Source organism: Theropithecus gelada, chromosome 9 (genome assembly GCF_003255815.1).
Source record: "Theropithecus gelada isolate Dixy chromosome 9, Tgel_1.0, whole genome shotgun sequence".
In the NCBI taxonomy this organism is placed as follows: domain Eukaryota; kingdom Metazoa; phylum Chordata; class Mammalia; order Primates; family Cercopithecidae; genus Theropithecus; species Theropithecus gelada.
This window is the reverse complement of record NC_037677.1, coordinates 5,297,978-5,315,499: the sequence shown is the minus strand read 5'-3', so window position 1 is coordinate 5,315,499 and position 17,522 is coordinate 5,297,978. Positions and strand designations below refer to the sequence as shown.

The following is a 17,522-nucleotide window of genomic DNA, read 5'->3' as shown; positions in this document are numbered from 1 at the left end:
TGTAATCAGAGGTGGTTGGTCCTTTGGTAACTTGTAATAACTGCTCACAAAGTGATAGATACCGCAGGATGTCAATGTGGGGATTCTAGTGGTGGAGGTGGGTACTTCTTTCCAGTGATCTGAATACTATTGTTTTATGCAGAGCAAATGTTTCCAATTTTCATTCACTTGAGAATTTATGATTTTGCTCAATTATTCAAAAGGATGTATTAAATTCCTGCTATAACATGCCAGGATCTGTGCTAGACATTAGGGAAATAAGGAATAGAAGATAAATTTTGATGAGAAAATTGCTGGGTACCATAGAAGAACAACAAAGAAAAGTGACTGCTCTGAGGGTTGGTCATTCAAGACCTGGGAAAGACTGGTGACATCTCTTGATCTTACAGGAGATCAACTTTCTGGTGTCTGAATGCCAGTGTCCCAGTATTCTATGTCTTACACTGTATAGAACAGTCCCCAAACCATGACAAATGTTCTCTGAATCCTCTCTCTTTCAGTTCCCCACAAATCATCCTTCTCCCTTAAAATATTCACCAGGACAGGGTTTGAGGAAATTGTTTTGATTTCAGCTTTCATACATATACAATCAGACTCTAGAATTCCCTCTCTGAGAAGATATTCCTACTAACTTGACTGGAGCAAAGTGTTACCCAAACTCCTTCAACCACAGATTTGCAAAACAAATATTCCTTTGGGGAACTTCCTCAAAGATTATTTCCAAAACCTTCAGCCCTTTGTAATGACACCAATCATTTTGCAGATTGATATTAAATATATTCAACGATCAATAAATGAATGTAAATTATTATGTAAATCAATAATTTAAAAATCTATTTTCTTTCATTATCTAAGTATATCAAACTATTTTTGCAAAACTGCTTACCAAGTTTTATATAGGTATATATACATGTATATATTGGAGTACAAAGTGTTCATCAGAACACTCTATTAATTTCCAAATTATTTGCTGATTTTTATGTGATCTTTTGTTTGCCATTGCTATACCTAGCTAAATGATTCCCCTTTGGTCTGTAGGCTCCCACAGAAAAATGTAGCGAATTTGCAAACAGTGACTTCCGATTAGAAAACTAGTAGTCTTAATAACTAGAGAATTTCCCTTTGCATCAACGTTTTTCTTTTAGTTCTGAATCTTCTCATAGCTTCTCATGAACTAACAGCAATTACGTTCAGGAGAGTGAATGTATGTGTGTGTGCGTATACTTATAATGTATATATAGAATGTTATAGTACTGTCTGAAATTTTTAAAAATATATTTACTATATCTACTATTGATTAATTTATAAAACTGTTTATTAGACTGTAATTTTTAATTGGGTCGAACTTAATTGTTCCTGCCAAATGAAAGGGAGTGTAGTCCACTGTTAAGTATGTGGACTGCGATGTCATTCTGACAAGCAGAAGAGTACTTACAGACACAATAGGGTAGAATATTTGAAATCAGATTTGTCATCCCTTAAAATCTATCACTGTGTGTGTATGTGTGATGTAGGGGGAGGTTGTTTCATTTTTTTGCCTCAGTCAATCAATCAATCAATCATCTATGAATCATGTTTACCATATTGGTTTACCTTAGGTATTCCAATGAGGAAAATGGAAAATTCCAAAATCTAGCTGTTGAACTTAGAGAACGAGAATAAAACTTGAGATGAAATATGTATGGCCAGAGAAGGTGCTATTACTCCAAAGTAGACTGTAATTCATTTTTCTTAATGCTTAGACTATCTTCCTAAGGACATTGCAAGTCTAAAAGATTAATTTATATCAGTAGTTGGGGAGGAGAATAGAGGAGGAAGGAGAAAGGCGTTTCAGTGCAATGGTAGGGGGCAGAGAGAATGGCAGAGGACAGTGATCTGGCTGTGGTCATGAGGCTGCCAACAGAGAATTACCAAAGAGAACTTCAGAAATGTCAGAATGTCAGTCAGAATTATGGCTCAGAGTTGAATAATTTGTTTTTTTTAAACAAATTTTTAGGCTTAGAAGGTTTTCTTTGTCTTATTATTTGGCCAGTGAATTGACTGGCTCACAATGAAAAATACTTAAGAAAGGAAGGTTTTGTTGTTGTTGTTGTTGTTTTTGAGATGGAGTTTTGCTCTTGTTGTCCAGGCTGGAGTGCAATTACGTGACCTTGGTTCACTGCAACCTCCTCCTCCAGGGTTCAAGTGATTCTCCTGCCTCAGCCTCCAGAGTAGCTGGGATTACAGGCGCCCACCACCACGCCTGGCTAATTTTTTGTATTTTTAGTAGAGATGGGGTTTCACCACATTGGCCAGGCTGGTCTTGAACTCCTGACCTCAGGTGATCTGCCCACCTGAGCCTCCCAAAGTACTGGGATTACAGGCATGAGCCACTGTGCCTGGCCAAGAAAGGAACTTTGAACAAGGAAATTGTGACTATAAATACCACACTTTTATCACTCTGACATTTTTTCACTCTCAGAACCTAAGGGTGACCACGAAGTATGTCAGAGGCAGTAGTGTGTGTGTGATTTATTTTAAGGAATAAGTTAGTGTGATTGTGGGGCTATAAAGTCTGGAATCAGCAGGGCAGGCTGGCAGGCTGGCAGGCTGGAAACTCCTGAGTAACAGCTAAAGCTGAAACTAAAGGTGCTATCCTTAGGAGAAATTTCTTCCTCAGAGAAATCTCCATTTTGCTCTTACGGTCTTTCAACTGATTGGATGAGACCCACTCACATTATTGAGGATGATGTCCTTTACTTAAAGTCAAAGTTTACTGGAGGTGTTCACCACACCACCACAATGCCTGCACAGCAATACCCAGACTAGTGTTAGATTGGATAACTGGGTGCCACAGCCTAGCCAAGTTGACACAAAAACTGTCACCCCAGAAGGCCTCTTCAGACTTGAAATTCCAATTATTATCACTTGAGGAAACTTTTTTCTTTAAGACTTAGTCTTTCAAAGAAATAAGGAATTACTAAAAGATAAGATGCATTTCTTAAATTACACTACAAAAGAGATTTTTCTAGTTTCTTTCTAATTCCTACGTAAATCTAAGTTAATCATAGCTCCAAGTCAGACTGACAATTTTTAAAAGTTAATGAAAGATACTGAGTACATTAGTGGACTAGAAATGAGACACTCACATTATTGATGTTTCCTTCGTCTTGTTTCAAACTGAAAATATCTGGGACCAATGGGAGAAAATTTGATACAGCAACAAAATAAATATCATTCTGATTTTATAAAATGGAACTGGCTTATTTTTTCTGTTTATTATATGAAATTACCAGGATGCTAAACATTCAGGGAGTTACTGACAGAGATAGATAGGATTGACTTTATGAAGATCAAAATGAGAGAAAGTGTAATTTATAATAAGTTCAGGAGAAAACTGCTAAAGAACACTATGGTTTCTTCATTTTCTCAAAGTTGTAAGGAAGAATTGGTAGAAACCAAGATTCTTGAGTAACAGAAATTTTGTTTTGATTACTGAATAATAAAATTGTTACTATGCCAACAAAACATGCCATTAATTCAAAAGAAGATCAGGATGAAAAGAGAACTTAGAAAATGGAGACAAACAGAAAGCACAAAATAAAATAGTACTCTATATCTAAACTCAACTATATTAGTTATTATATTAAATGTAATGAGCTGAATTCTCCAATTCAAATACAAAAATAGAAAAAAACTCAGTCATATCATGCATACAAAGAACACATCCCAAATATGAGAATATGGAAAGGTTTTACATTTCTAAGAATGTAAAAAGATGGGAAAATACATAATTCAAATGTGAACCATAAAACTGTATTAAAGTAGTAATGTTAATATTTGATCATAAAACTTTAACGTCGGCCAAGGTGGGCAGATCATGAGCTCAGGAGTTCAAGACCAACCTGGCCAACATGGTGAAACCCTGTCTCTACCAAAAATACAAAAAAATTAGCTGGGAATAGTGGCACGCACCTGTAATCCCAGCTACTTGGGAGGCTAAGGCAGAAGAATTGCTTGAACCTGGGAGGTGGAGGTTGCAGTGAGCTGAAATCACGCCACTGTGCTCCAACCTGGATGATGGAGCAAGACTCCGTCTCAAAAACAAAAACAAAAAAAAAAACTTTAAGGTAAAAATCATTAATGTATATAAGGAAGGTAATTTAAAAATAAAAAATTGTTAAAGTTTTTGAACATATAATAGTTTAAAATGTATATGCTCTTCATAACATAGCCTCAAAATATATCAAAAATTGACAGAAAAAGAAATAATGGGCAAATTCACAATTATAATGAAAATTTTTAACACATCTTTTGAAATAATTGATACTGAAAATTTGGACTACACAATAAATCCATTTGATTTAATAGATTGATTGATTGAATGATATGTCTATCTAGAATATTGCATCCAACAAACGCAGAATGCACATTCTTTTCAACACTCAAGGAACATTTTCAAAAATTGACCATATAGTAGAATATAAAGGAAGTTTTAGCAAATATATAAGGAGAGAAATCAGTTAAGATGTGTTACCTGCTCTTAGTGCAATTAATAAAAAATAATAACATAGGTATATATTATGTATAATAATATAAAAGTTCAAAAGACAATAATAATAAAAACAGAAAATTCCCATATGTTTGGATGTGGTAGTGGTTGAGAGGCAAGCATAGAACACAGAAGTAAAAAGGACACTATCTTGGTTTGCTCTATGTATTCAGGGATTGTTTAAATTTATTTAAGAAGATATTCATATAGTACTGATGCAATAGAAAAAGGTAGCAAATTTTACTCATACTCTTTCCTTTTCTCTGCCAATGCTAAATAAATTCTTAACCCCAAAGGGTGATTTTTAAAAGACACATGTTCTTTTCAACATAGGTATAAGTTGGACGCAGATTTGAATAAGCTCTCTGTAGTTCATCTGTGGTTGTGTACAAACTTTATCCCAGGTTGTTCAGGCCCAACACAGCTGCTCTGAGACCAGATAACTAGAAAACTAAAAAGAAGCTGTACCGCTTTAAGTGAAGAAAGCTCCAGCCCTCAGGTGGAGTCATTTCTGGGCCCTGTGATAAAGCTCAGCTGGGAGGCTCCTCAATCATTACTACAGGGCAGGAGGGGCACGTTCTCATCAGCATGGTAAGTGACTACACGCCTATGCATTGTTGTAGAAAATTTTACTAATCTTATTTAGCCCTTTTCCCACAGCAAACAATTCTTAATAAAATTGTAATGCAAGAGAAGACATTTGTAAAGAAACATTTGTTTCTTTCAATATCCCTGTAGATGAGTTGGGAGCAGGTGTGGACAGGCTGTAATCTATTCCTCTGTAATGTTGCTTCTTTCAAGTTAAAGCTCAGTTGATTTGTAGTATCTTACTGCCATTAACTGAAGCACTGAAGCAAAAACCTCTCCTTCCTTTAGTTTTCACCTTTGTTTTAGGCTCAGAGTGCTGGTTTTTCTGTAGATATTAATTGCTTCACTTTTCGTTATGCTGTTAAGAGTTTCTGAGGACTTCAGACTATGGCTGACCTCATAAATGCCTGGTAGGGTAAAGTGCGCAGACATCTTCTTTGCCCTCACTTGAGGTTAGTTCTTTGGGCACCACAATGAATAGAATAACTTACAATAATTCTGTTTTGGAATGACCTTTTCAGATCCATTTCCCCTTTATTCTGTGTCAGTTTTTCAGTATCTTTGAAATTTTAATTCTTCAATGGAAGCAACATTTCGAACTGCTTTTTTATCTTTGATTTCTCACCCCATTGGTCTCTCTGTCCAACATTTTAAAAACTTTAAATTGTTTTGCTTTTAAAAATTATGCCTTTCAACATGAGAGAGACTTGTGATAATAGCATGTTCTGTATCCTGACTATCACTGTCAACATTCTGGGTGTGATTTTGTATTACGGTATTGCAAGATATTTCCACTGGGGAAGTGGGTAAGGGATACAAGGGATCTTCCTATGTTATTTCTTACGACTGCATATCAGTCTACAAAGATCTCAGAGTTAAAAGTTGAATTGAGAGTTATGCTCTTCTAGTAATTCAAATAATCCTTATAGCAGCATTTAATAATGTGCTATGACTTATCAGTGTTGACGTTCAGTGGGCATTTTATAGTCTTCTATTTTATAGTGTGACTAATATTTTCATAGAGAATTTGGAGAAAAGGGAGAGGCTAAGAGAAGAATAAGGTGAAGATAGTCTTCTACACCCTTGGACAGAGTTATGTTATAAGCTAAGCTTCTTCAAAGACCAAGGATGCTTGGTAGGCCAGGCTATTCGTGCTGAGCTCAAAAAGAAAAGCATCACTCTGCTTTCTGAGTCACTTGAACAGACCACGTGAAGAGGAACAATATATATTTTTTTATATTAGTGATTATTTTTACTGTCAATATTATGAACAAATACTACATGTACACCTGGATTTTACTTGTCACTGTAACACAGGACTGGGTGGTAGCCACTGAAGAAGACAGAGAAATCTACATGTAAACTTTACAAAGAGGTTTTAATGATGTAGAAACAATGAACATTCACCCTCTCCTTTACAAATTTTAACTTTAAGGAGCCAAGTTTTGATCAGATTACAGCAGCTAATATATTTACAGCACTTTAAGTCCTACAGAAGGGGAGAAGAATAAGATTAAGGTTATCTGAAGCCTGATAAGGGGTATCCAAAGCCTGTTTATAACAGAATGTGCTGTTTTGAGAGGTGGAATGTTAGTATGTCCTAAGTGAAGTGCTTTCTAAATTAGAGAGACTGATAGTTGCACAGAAAAGAAACGAGAAGGAAGCCCTACTAAGATAGTGAACTTGAATTGGTCATGAAGCAAAGAGGGCTGTATTATGCCTTGTGAATCACAGAGACAAAGTACAAAGGTTTGATGCCACTAAACATGAGCAGAGTCCAAGTCAGACTGCAGGGGTGTGGCCGACCAGAGCCCTCTTCCTACTTCCCTCTTACTAGTGGTCTGTATAGACCACTGGTCCTCAACCTTTTTGGCACCAGGAACCAGTTTTGTGGAACACAATTTTTCCATGGAGTCGGTGGTGGGGGATGGTTTCTGGATGGAACTGTTCCACCTCAGATTGTCAGGCATTAGTTAGATTCTCATAAGGAGCCTTCAGCCTAGATCCCTTGCATGCACAGTTCACAATAGGGTTAGTGCCCCTATGAGAGTCTAATGCTGCCACTGATCTGACAGGAGACAGAGCTCAGCCAGTAATGCTCACTCACCTGCCGCTCACCTCCTGCTGTGAAGTCCAGTTCCTAACAGGCCACAGGCTGGCACTGGCCTGTGGCCCGGGGGTTGGGGACCCCTGTGTAGACCACAGATGAGGGATTGACAGGAGGTCTGAGGTCTTTCAGTAGTTGAATCTCAGGCTTTGGGGCAGTGTAGCCATGAACAAGGGCAGGGTTTCCCCTCAGCTTATGTAGTTGAACAGCTCAAAGGGTCCTGATGATGCGGAAGACATGGGGGTCTCACTCTCCAAGACGCCCCAAATAGATTTGTTTCAGCACCACTGTCAATCAAACCACACCAATATTAAGATCAGCAACTGCTATTACCTTGATTTCTTAGGATTTAGCTTTTTCTTTCCTTCTCTTAAAAAAAGTAGGTCATTGTCTGTTTGACAGAATAGTTGTTTGCCTTAAAAAAAAAAAAGGATGATTTGAAGTGGGATAGGGGAATATGAAGGCTGATGAAGGTGGAAGAAATAGTAAAGTTTAGACAAGAAAACAAAATCACTACCCAGGTATTACCAGACTTAATATCTTGATGCATTTTCTTTTAGATTTTTGTGCCTATTTTTGAACAGATTTGATATCATACTCTATATACAATTATGCATCTTATGTGCTTTTTACTTAATATGTTATAAGCATTTCCCATGTCATTCATCTTTTTTTTTGGGTAAACATTTAAGGGTTGCATAACATGCCATTGTGTTGATGTATCATCCTTTAAATGCCCAACAATATATAAATGGTTAGATTAAATAGATTGGTTTTTGGTTTTCCTGCTTATGAATTATGATGCTGTGAATGCCATCAGCCTACATCTTTGCATTTTAGAGTCTTTCTTTTGTAATTTGTTTGTTTATATCATTTGCCTATCTAGTGGATGTCTTAAGTGTTTTTTTTTTTTTTTTAAGAAAGTTGATGTATATAAAATCCATTTTTATCTCTATATGTTTGTTATAAAACTTTTACATTTTGGAATTGTTAAATCGATTGCATTTTGCCTTGTAAAATTTCCCACTAGTTTTAAGTTTAGTGTATCCATCCTTATTCAGAGTGCATATGAATGGTAAAGATAATATTTTAAATTTATCTGCAATGAGTTTTAGTACCTGACAAGACTATATATTGATTTTGGTTTTATTTCTTTCCAATAACTAGCTAATTTTCTTTCTAGACAAGTCCACCTGATATATATATATATATATATAATTACACACACACACACACATCTCACCCATATTAAAAGAATAAAGTGAAATGAGTTGTATTTTGATTTGCTTTTTGTGTGTGTGTGTGTATTTGTCTTAATTCAATTCTTAGCCCAGTACAGAGTAGGTACTTAATTTATGTTGTTAAAATAAACTTTTTAATGGAATTTAAATCCCTGGTTTAATTGTCCCTGAAGCTTAGCTGGACCCTGGGTCTTGGTTTCCATGAAACACTTTTGATTATCCTTATAACACATTTCTCCATGGCCTTAAGCTAGCTAGGTTTCTGTCATTTGTAACCAGAAGTGCTGAGTAACAGATCTCCTGTTGTCTAAACACCTGCTCAATTCCAACTCACCATGACTTATTTCAGAGGGAGTGCCTTTCCATCCACATCGGTCAAGCTGGCATCCAGATTGGGGACGCTTGCTGGGAACTCTATTGCCTGGAACATGGAATCCAGCCAAACGGCGTTGTTCTCGACAGTCAACCGGATCAGCTGGAAAATGCAAAAATGGAGCACACAAATGCATCTTTCGATACCTTCTTCTGTGAGACAAGAGCTGGGAAGCACGTGCCTAGAGCACTCTTTGTGGACTTGGAGCCAACTGTTATAGGTACAATACATGTTCCATTCTAGCGCACTTAACTGGAGCCACACTCAGATCAAGTGAGTGGGATTATCAGGTTATACTGGTCTATCTGAACGAAATCACAGGGGCCATTCCCAAACGTAGAGGCTTACTCAATGGCCATGGGTGATTAACATGACAAATACAGCCAAAGGGAAGACTAGATTAGCTTTTTAAAATTTTAATTTAATTTAATTAACTTATTTATTTTAAGATGGAGTCACTCAGGTGGGACTGCAATGGTGCCATCTTGGCTCACTGCAACCTCCGCCTCCTGGGTTCAAGCAATTCTCCTGCCTCAGCCTCCCAGTAGCTGGGATTACAAGCACACACCACCATGCCTGGATAAGTTTTGTATTTTTAGTAGAGATGGACTTTCACCATATTGGCCAGGCTGGTCTTGAACTCCTAACCTCAAGTGACCCACCTGCCTTAGCCTCCCAAAGTGCTGGGATTACAGGTGTAAGCCACCACACTTGGCCTAGATTAGCCTTCTTTACCTGTGTGATGAAATGAATTAAGACCTGCTAATTGATCCACGTGTGTATCATAACAGAACACTAAGTCTTTTCCTGGGTTCGAGAGCCATTTGCCAGAAGGCACTGGCAAAGAATCAAAAAGTTTTTTGATAGCTGCTTAAAAAGAGTAGAATATTTGAAAAGAATCCCAAAGGAACAAGAGGCCAAAAATATACTCTAGTTATGGGAAAAGCAGTGCAATTACTAACAATACACTTTGTAGTATGTCATGCAAGAACTCTTCAGATGGAGCTAGAAAAATACAGGAGCGAGAAGGGGCTCTTACTGACGTAAGAGAAAAGCTAGAGAGTGGGGTAGATTTGGGTTTGATGTTGTGCATCCCATTATTTGTTGGTGTGTAATAAACTTCCCCTACATTTAGTGGTTTAAGGCAATAACACTTGCTGGTTTGTTCATGAATCTACAATTTGGGTGGGGCTCAGAAGCGACAGCTCCCCTGTGCTCCATGTGGTACCAGCTTGGAAGGCTCAAGTGGGAACTGGGGCATCCACTTTGAAAGTCATTCGTTTACTTCGCTGTCCCTTGGTGCCAGCTGTTGACTGAGAGAGTGGGAGGGGTGGAGAAAAGGAGAGGCTGATGAATTCAAGGTCGTGGTAAGAAGGAATTGAATACAACCCCATAAACACTTCAGCTGGGTGATGGGAGTACAAAGATGAATAAATGCTGATTTTTGCCCTTGATGTGAAGATGCCTGTCTTGGTCAGCTCGGACTGCTGTATCAGAACACCACGGACTCGGTGGCTTACACAACAGTTGTTGATTTCTCACAATTCTGGAGGCTGGAAGTCTGAGACCAGGGTGCCCAGTGGTCAGCTTCGGGTGAAGGCTCTCTTCCCAGCTTGCAGATGGCTGGCTACCTTCTCACTGTATTCTCATATGGCAGAGAAATATATCTTTTCTTATATGGGCTCTAATCCCATAGTGAAGTCCTACCCTTATGACCGACTTACTGACAAAGACTCACCTCCAGATACCATCCCATCGGGGACTAGGGATTCAATGCATGAATTTTGGGGGGACACAGTCATTTAGTCCACAGCAGCTATTGTTTACTAATAGGAGACCTGCACAGGTATTTTCCTCTACTTCTTTCAGCACTCTGTCAGGAGACACTATTATCATCCTCAATTTATAGACTAGGAACTTTATAAATCTTGGGGAAGTCAAGGAACTTGCCTAAGATCACTGAGTTATGAGAGTAGAGCTGTGTTTGGTCCTAGTTTTGCCTTCTTATTAAATCTGTTGTCTTTCAACAGGAAAGTAGCCTAATCTAGTGAAGAAGAAAATATAAATAGTTATAACAATACTGTTGAAATTGAGCCATAATTGCCAGTGTATGACTATCTTTTGACCTAAAAAAGTTAATTTTATTGTGTATGATACAACTTAATAGACATTTCTACAACAGAGGTGTCCAATAATTTGGCCTCCCTGGGACACACTGGAAGAAGAAGAATTATCTTGGGCCACACATATAATCGCAAAACAATCTCATAATGTTTTAAGAACGTTTACCAATTTGTGTGGGAATGCATTCAAAGCCATCCTGGGCAGCACGCAGCCTGTGGGCTGCGGGATGGACAAGCTTGCTCTGCAAGGCGGAAGGAATGAATAACTAGGGAGTCATCAAATATGTTTGTTTGTTTTTTAGAGCTAGAGACTGGGTCTCGCTCTGTCACCCAGACTGGAGTGCAGTGGCATAATCATAGCTCAGTGAACTCCTGGGCTCAAGCAATCCTCCCACTTTGGGCTCCTGAGTAGCTTGGACTACAGGCACATGTCACTACATGTGGATAAGTTTTTTTTTTATTTATTTTTTTGAGACAGAGTTTTGCTCTTTTTGCCCAGGCTGGAGTGCAATGGCATTATTGCTGCTCACTGCAACCTCCGCCTCCCGGGTTCAAGTGATTCTCCTGCCTCAGCCTCCCGAGTAGCTGGGATTACAGGTGCATGCCCTGCTAATTTTGTATTTTTAGTAGAGACGGGGTTTCACCATGTTGGCCAGGTTGGTCTGGAACTCCTGACCTCCAGTAATCCACCTGCCTTGGCCTCCCAGACTGCTGGGATTATAGGTGAGAGCCACTGTGCCAGGGCAATTTTTTGTTTTTTATAGAGATAGGGTCTCACTATATTGCCCAGGCTAGTTTCAAACTCCTGACCTCAAACAATGCTCTCACCTTGGCGTCCCAAAGTGCTGGGATTCCAGGCATGAGCCACCACACCCAGCCTCACACACCTTCTCATGAGGGGACAGCATCTGCAAATTCAGAGTCATGAAGGAATGCCCCGCAAGTGCAACCAGGAGTTCAGCGTGGCCAGGCATCGGTGTGAGCAGGAGCGCAAAGCAGGGGACGAGGCTGGGAAGATGGTCAGGGGCAGGCTCAAGGGTGAAGTTAGGGCAAAGTGAGGAAGTTGTGGTCAGAGAAAGGAATTTGCACGTTTAGGATTTTGGCAGTGGGAGAGTTCTGAGTGATGGTGATTGAAGTGGAGTGCAGTAGAATGACACTGTAGTTAAGGAAGCTAAGGAGCCATCGCATAATTGTTCAAAAACCATTGAAGTCTCTGAGGATGTTGATTGAGGGCACCATGCTGGGTACTAAAGCCCCTCAGCAACCTGTGCCCGGGAAGTTAGAATGGATGGCATGGATTACTGATGAACGGCAGGTGCTGCAACCACTAAGCCCTGAGATAATGGATTTTATGGAAGTAATTTGTGAAGCTATTGACCCTCAAGATCCCGACCCAACATTGTCATGAAGAAGGAAGCTTCCGTAAATTACCTCCCTAGCCTGAATGCAGCCTTAAGCTTCAGATGAGAAGGAAATAGTCCACCCAGAATGACACATTCACTTATATCTTGTTTATAAATACATCTTTTAAACATCCTAGCTCTGGGGGAGGTTTGTGTGTAAGCTAGTTAAAAGTTATTTAAACTCAATTTTAATAAATATTATTTGAGAGGTTGCCAAATTGGAGTTCAGAAATTCTTGGTCACCCACAGGAAGGCACGGTGAATTGAAAAACAATTGTGCTCTTATTAAACAGAAACACAATGCATCTCTCCTTAGGCTGTGAGCTCCTAGGACTGGCTCAGCTATCTGCTGCCAAGGCTGGTGGTGTATAATGAGGTAAATCTGCATAAATGCATGTCATGAAGCCAGTTCTATCATTGTTACTTATAATTGCTGTTGTTATATGGGCCGTGCGTTGTGCCCTATGTTCTCGTAACAGCTCAATGGGGTAGATCTTGTTATAATCCTTATTTATGAGCTAAAATCATTGACTAAGTAACTTCTCTCTAGCTTAGTGAGGGAGGCAAGATAGGAACCCAGGAAACTGATTCTTGAAACATGCATTTAACTACTAAGCACTGCAGTATCCCACAGTAACCAGGGCAGCAGTCCCAAAGCCTACTTAGGCCTGAAACACTGCTGCTTAATCATCAGGAATAATGCTATTTGAGTAATTCTAAGGTGGGGGAGTAGGGCATGCTGCCCAGGGTTTTAAAAGGCAATGAGACCTGGCATGGGTTGCCCTCAGTTGTATTGGATACTGCCAACATCTTAACGCCAATTGTCCTGCGTCATGCATTTATGCACTCGGTGTTTGGGTCGTGTGGGCATTTGAGTTTGCCGTGCCTTGCCTGTTAAATCCTCTTTTAAAGCCGATTTAAAAGATGGATATACCTTTAATTTTTAAATTTATTTTATTTTATTTTACTTTTTTTGAGACAGAATTTCACTCTTGTTGTCCAGGCTGGAGTGCAGTGGCATGATCTCGGCTCGCTGCAACCTCCTGGGTTCAAGTGATTCTCCTGCCTCAGTCTCCCGAGTAGCTGGGATTACAGGTGACCACCACCACGCCTGTCTAATTTTCTGTATTTTTAGTAGAGATAGAGTTTCACCATGTTGGCCAGGCTGGTCTCGAGCTCCTGACCTCAGGTGATCCACCTGCCTCAGCCTTCCAAAGTGCTGGGATTATAGGTGTGAGCCACTGCACCCTGGATATGCCTTTCTGTGTGCTTTTGCAGCACACAGTTGGCTATTTGTAGATAAAAATAGTTGTCTCGAAATGCCAATGTGTCCTAGGGTGGGCAGTGGGTTGAAGCGTGTCCCCCTAAATTCATATCCATCTGCAACCCCAGAATGTGACTTTATTTGGAAACAATGTCTTTGTCAATGTAGTTAGTTAAAATGAGGTCCTCCTGGATTAGGGTGGGCCCTAATGCTAAAGAATTGTGTCCTTATCAGAGGAGAGAGCACAGATACCCACACAGGGGAAAAGGCTTGTATGCCAGAGGTAGAGATTGGAAGGGGATAGCTAGAAGCCAGGGAGAGCTAAGAATTGTGAGTCACCAGGTGCCAGGAGAGATGTTTGGACCAGACGCTCCCTGGGGCCTGCAGCAGGAACGAAGCCTACCAACGCCTTGGTGTTAGACGTCTGGCCTCTGGAGCTGTTAGGAAATAAATTCCTATTGTTTTAAGCCACGATGTTTGTTGTCATTGGTTATGGCAGCCCTGGGAAACTAATAAGGGGTGTGTGGTAGAAAAACATACTTTCCATGTCTATGTAAAAAATTCCACTTTTCCTGGGCTAAGACAGGCTAATTCAGCACTACCTAAATTCCATTCCTGGACCACAACATTGAGAGAAAGCATGGGGGTCACGTACAGGGAGGCCCCCGGAGGAATAGCAGCAGGTCGACGGCTGAATTGTACTGAGTGCACCGACCTCCTTTCACTCTCTGCAGATGGGATCCGGACGGGCCAGCACCGTTCACTCTTCCACCCTGAGCAGCTCCTTAGCGGAAAGGAAGATGCTGCCAACAACTATGCGCGAGGCCGTTACTCTGTGGGGTCGAAGGTCATCGACCTCGTGCTGGAGAGGACCCGGAAGCTGGCAAGTGGCTCCCCCTCGCCTCCGAGTAGGCTGTGCCTGGGGCATGTGGGGTCCTGCAGCAGAACTCACAAGCATTATCTGCTGTCACCATCGCCACCGTCTCTCCCTGGTCATTGGCCTGGGTGCTCAGAACTGGGGAGGGGTCCTCATCTTGGCTTCGATTTCCCCTTGTTAGTAGGAAGGGGATAGGGACCTGTACACTTACTGGGGGTCCCCTGATCACCCGATCATCCCTGCTTCTCCTAACACAGGGTTCATCTGGTTATGAGAGACTCCCATAGCACTCTAAAACTTGTCACTTTCCAAGAGTAACGTGTCATTTTCCAAGAGTAACTGATGTTTATGAAGTTAGCAAGAGGCACTCCCTGTCTGGAGCTGCGTGACTCTATTCACTGCCAGTTAATTCCTCTTTAGGGGCCTGAGTCTGGACACCCTTTGCTGAGTAAGGGTTTTGGTATTTGGCATATTTGTTAGCTACTACAACGCCTTTTACACCAGCATGCCAGGTGGAGCATAGACGTGGGGGGAATGTTATTTTGCTTCAGTGTTTTGTCATTTTCTTTGTTATTGATAAGGGCCTTGCTTGCAACCACATACAGATAAGTGCACAGAGGTCAGTGAAAGACAGGTGGATATTTATGCTCTGCTTATAATAAAGCTCTGAAGTGCTTTGCCTACTGCATAAGTCCCCTTGAGAGTATTTTGAAGTAGCTATGTTTGTTGTGGAGTTAACAATGGCAAAGGAGTCCTTTCTGAAAGTTTTTGTTTTGGGGAAACCTGTTGTATTCTACCTCTACAGTCCAATTCACTGCTTCTGGATTTATAAAGCTGAATTCTCACATCTCATTTACTTTTCTCAGGCAGAACAGTGTGGTGGACTTCAGGGATTTTTGATTTTCCGAAGCTTTGGAGGAGGCACTGGTTCAGGGTTTACATCTCTCTTAATGGAGAGGCTCACAGGAGAATACAGCAGAAAGACTAAGCTAGAGTTCTCGGTCTACCCAGCCCCCAGGATCTCCACTGCTGTGGTAGAGCCTTATAACTGTGTCCTCACCACCCACTCCACCACGGAGCACACGGACTGTACCTTCATAGTGGACAACGAGGCCATCTACGATATATGCCAACGTAAACTCGGTGTTGAACGCCCCTCTTACGCCAGCATCAATAGATTGATGGTTCAGGCAGTATCTTCCATCACTGCCTCCCTCCGGTTTGAAGGGCCCTTGAATGTGGACCTAATTGAATTCCAGACCAACCTAGTACCTTATCCGAGAATACATTTCCCCATGACAGCCTTCGCCCCCATCGTCTCTGCTGACAAAGCCTACCGTGAGCAGTTCTCCGTGTCAGACATCACCACCGCCTGCTTTGAGTCCTCCAACCAGCTGGTCAAGTGCGATCCTCGGCTTGGGAAGTACATGGCCTGCTGCCTACTCTACAGAGGAGACGTGGTCCCTAAGGAAGTGAATGCAGCAATCGCAGCCATGAAGTCGAGGCACTCTGTTCAGTTTGTAGATTGGTGTCCAACTGGTTTCAAGGTGGGCATCAACAATCGGCCGCCCACAGTGATGCCAGGTGGGGACCTGGCCAAAGTCCACCGGGCCGTCTGCATGCTGAGCAACACCACAGCAATCGTGGAGGCCTGGGCCCGCCTGGACCACAAGTTTGACCTCATGTATGCCAAGAGAGCATTTCTGCACTGGTACCTCAGAGAAGGCATGGAAGAAGCAGAGTTCTTGGAGGCCAGGGAAGATCTGGCAGCCTTGGAGAGGGATTATGAGGAAGTGGGGCAAAGTTTCTGAGGCATGTATGATGGGTGCAAATGAACGTCAAGTTAAAATGGCATGTTTTCTTTTCAAGCCATTATGTGCCTAGTGAATAGTTTCCCTGATGAGAAGAAAAACGAAATCAAATCAGGCAAGACTCTAGGTTCCACACTAAATTAAGTGGGTCAGTACCAACAACGAACGCATTCTTTCCTGGTCTACTGGTACAAGCCAGCTCTGCTACCTGGGAACCTTTGGAAGCTTAGAGTCCTTTGAACTGCTGGGTCACTTCTAGGTGGGATTTTTTTTGTTTTACCAAGAGACAATGAAATCCTAAAGTTTATGCTTTCCCTTTCTGGTACCTGAAGTAGAAAACAGCACATATTGATTACGAATGTTTTTTCCCCGATATCTACATTTTGACACTGATTAAATCATAAATATTTTCAGTATGATTCTTTTTCTTCTTTGAAATGTGTGCCCAAAGGGCTCAGTTTGCTCAGTTTGCTTTTTATGTAAACAAACTTGGGTCTGTCTAAAACTTGAATTTGCGTGTCTTGCAGGTCAGAGGTGAAAGCCATCTCTTTCACTTCCCTGTCCTAGAGGTGGTGTTCTCAAAGTGTCGCCAGTGTAACTCTGTGCCAGAGTCACTTCAGAAGTTTAGTAAAAATGCAGATCATTGAGCTTCTCTATAGACTTGCTAAGCTAGAATCCTGGGGGCTGGAGGGGCTGTGTCTTAATGATTTGAGATTTACAAAAACACTAAATGGAATGAATTTTTGGCACTGAATAGTTCCATTTGAGAAAATAATTGACTCTGGACAAAGCTATAAATGCATTAAAACCACTAGCGAGATTTTAAATAACCACAATATTTAGTCTCACTAATATTGGAATTAAGGCAACTTAGATGCTGCAAGGGTACTGAGTTGGGCTGAGGTGTTGCTCTTGGACTGATGGTAGATAATCCTCAGGAGCCTTATCCACCTGTGACATTTAACCTGTCAGCCCTCACCCTTCAGCTATACTCACTCTTAGCCTCAACCGGGTATAAGCTTTTGGCTTAGGTAGACATCGGAAGATACGAGGCACTAAAGCCTTGGCTGGAGGCATGAAGTTGTGTATCTGTTTTGAGATTCCTCAAACTACAAGGCTGCTACCTTCTTGCTTGTGTACCTGGACTCAAAAATGGACCCTCTGTATGTTTTTGTTTTTGTTTTTTTTTTTTTTGGTAAAATCT

At 40.9% G+C, this 17,522-nt stretch overlaps 1 protein-coding gene across 1 annotated transcript; it reads left to right on the top strand.

Moving 5' to 3' along the window:
* Window positions 1-5,085: 5,085 nt before the first annotated feature.
* Window positions 5,086-16,737, top strand: TUBAL3 (tubulin alpha like 3). Its single transcript, XM_025397164.1, has 4 exons — window positions 5,086-5,122; window positions 8,817-9,060; window positions 14,365-14,513; window positions 15,374-16,737. Exons 1-4 carry the CDS (start codon window positions 5,120-5,122, stop codon window positions 16,316-16,318), a joined length of 1,341 nt encoding a protein of 446 aa, XP_025252949.1. The 5' UTR covers window positions 5,086-5,119; the 3' UTR covers window positions 16,319-16,737.
* Window positions 16,738-17,522: the final 785 nt, after the last annotated feature.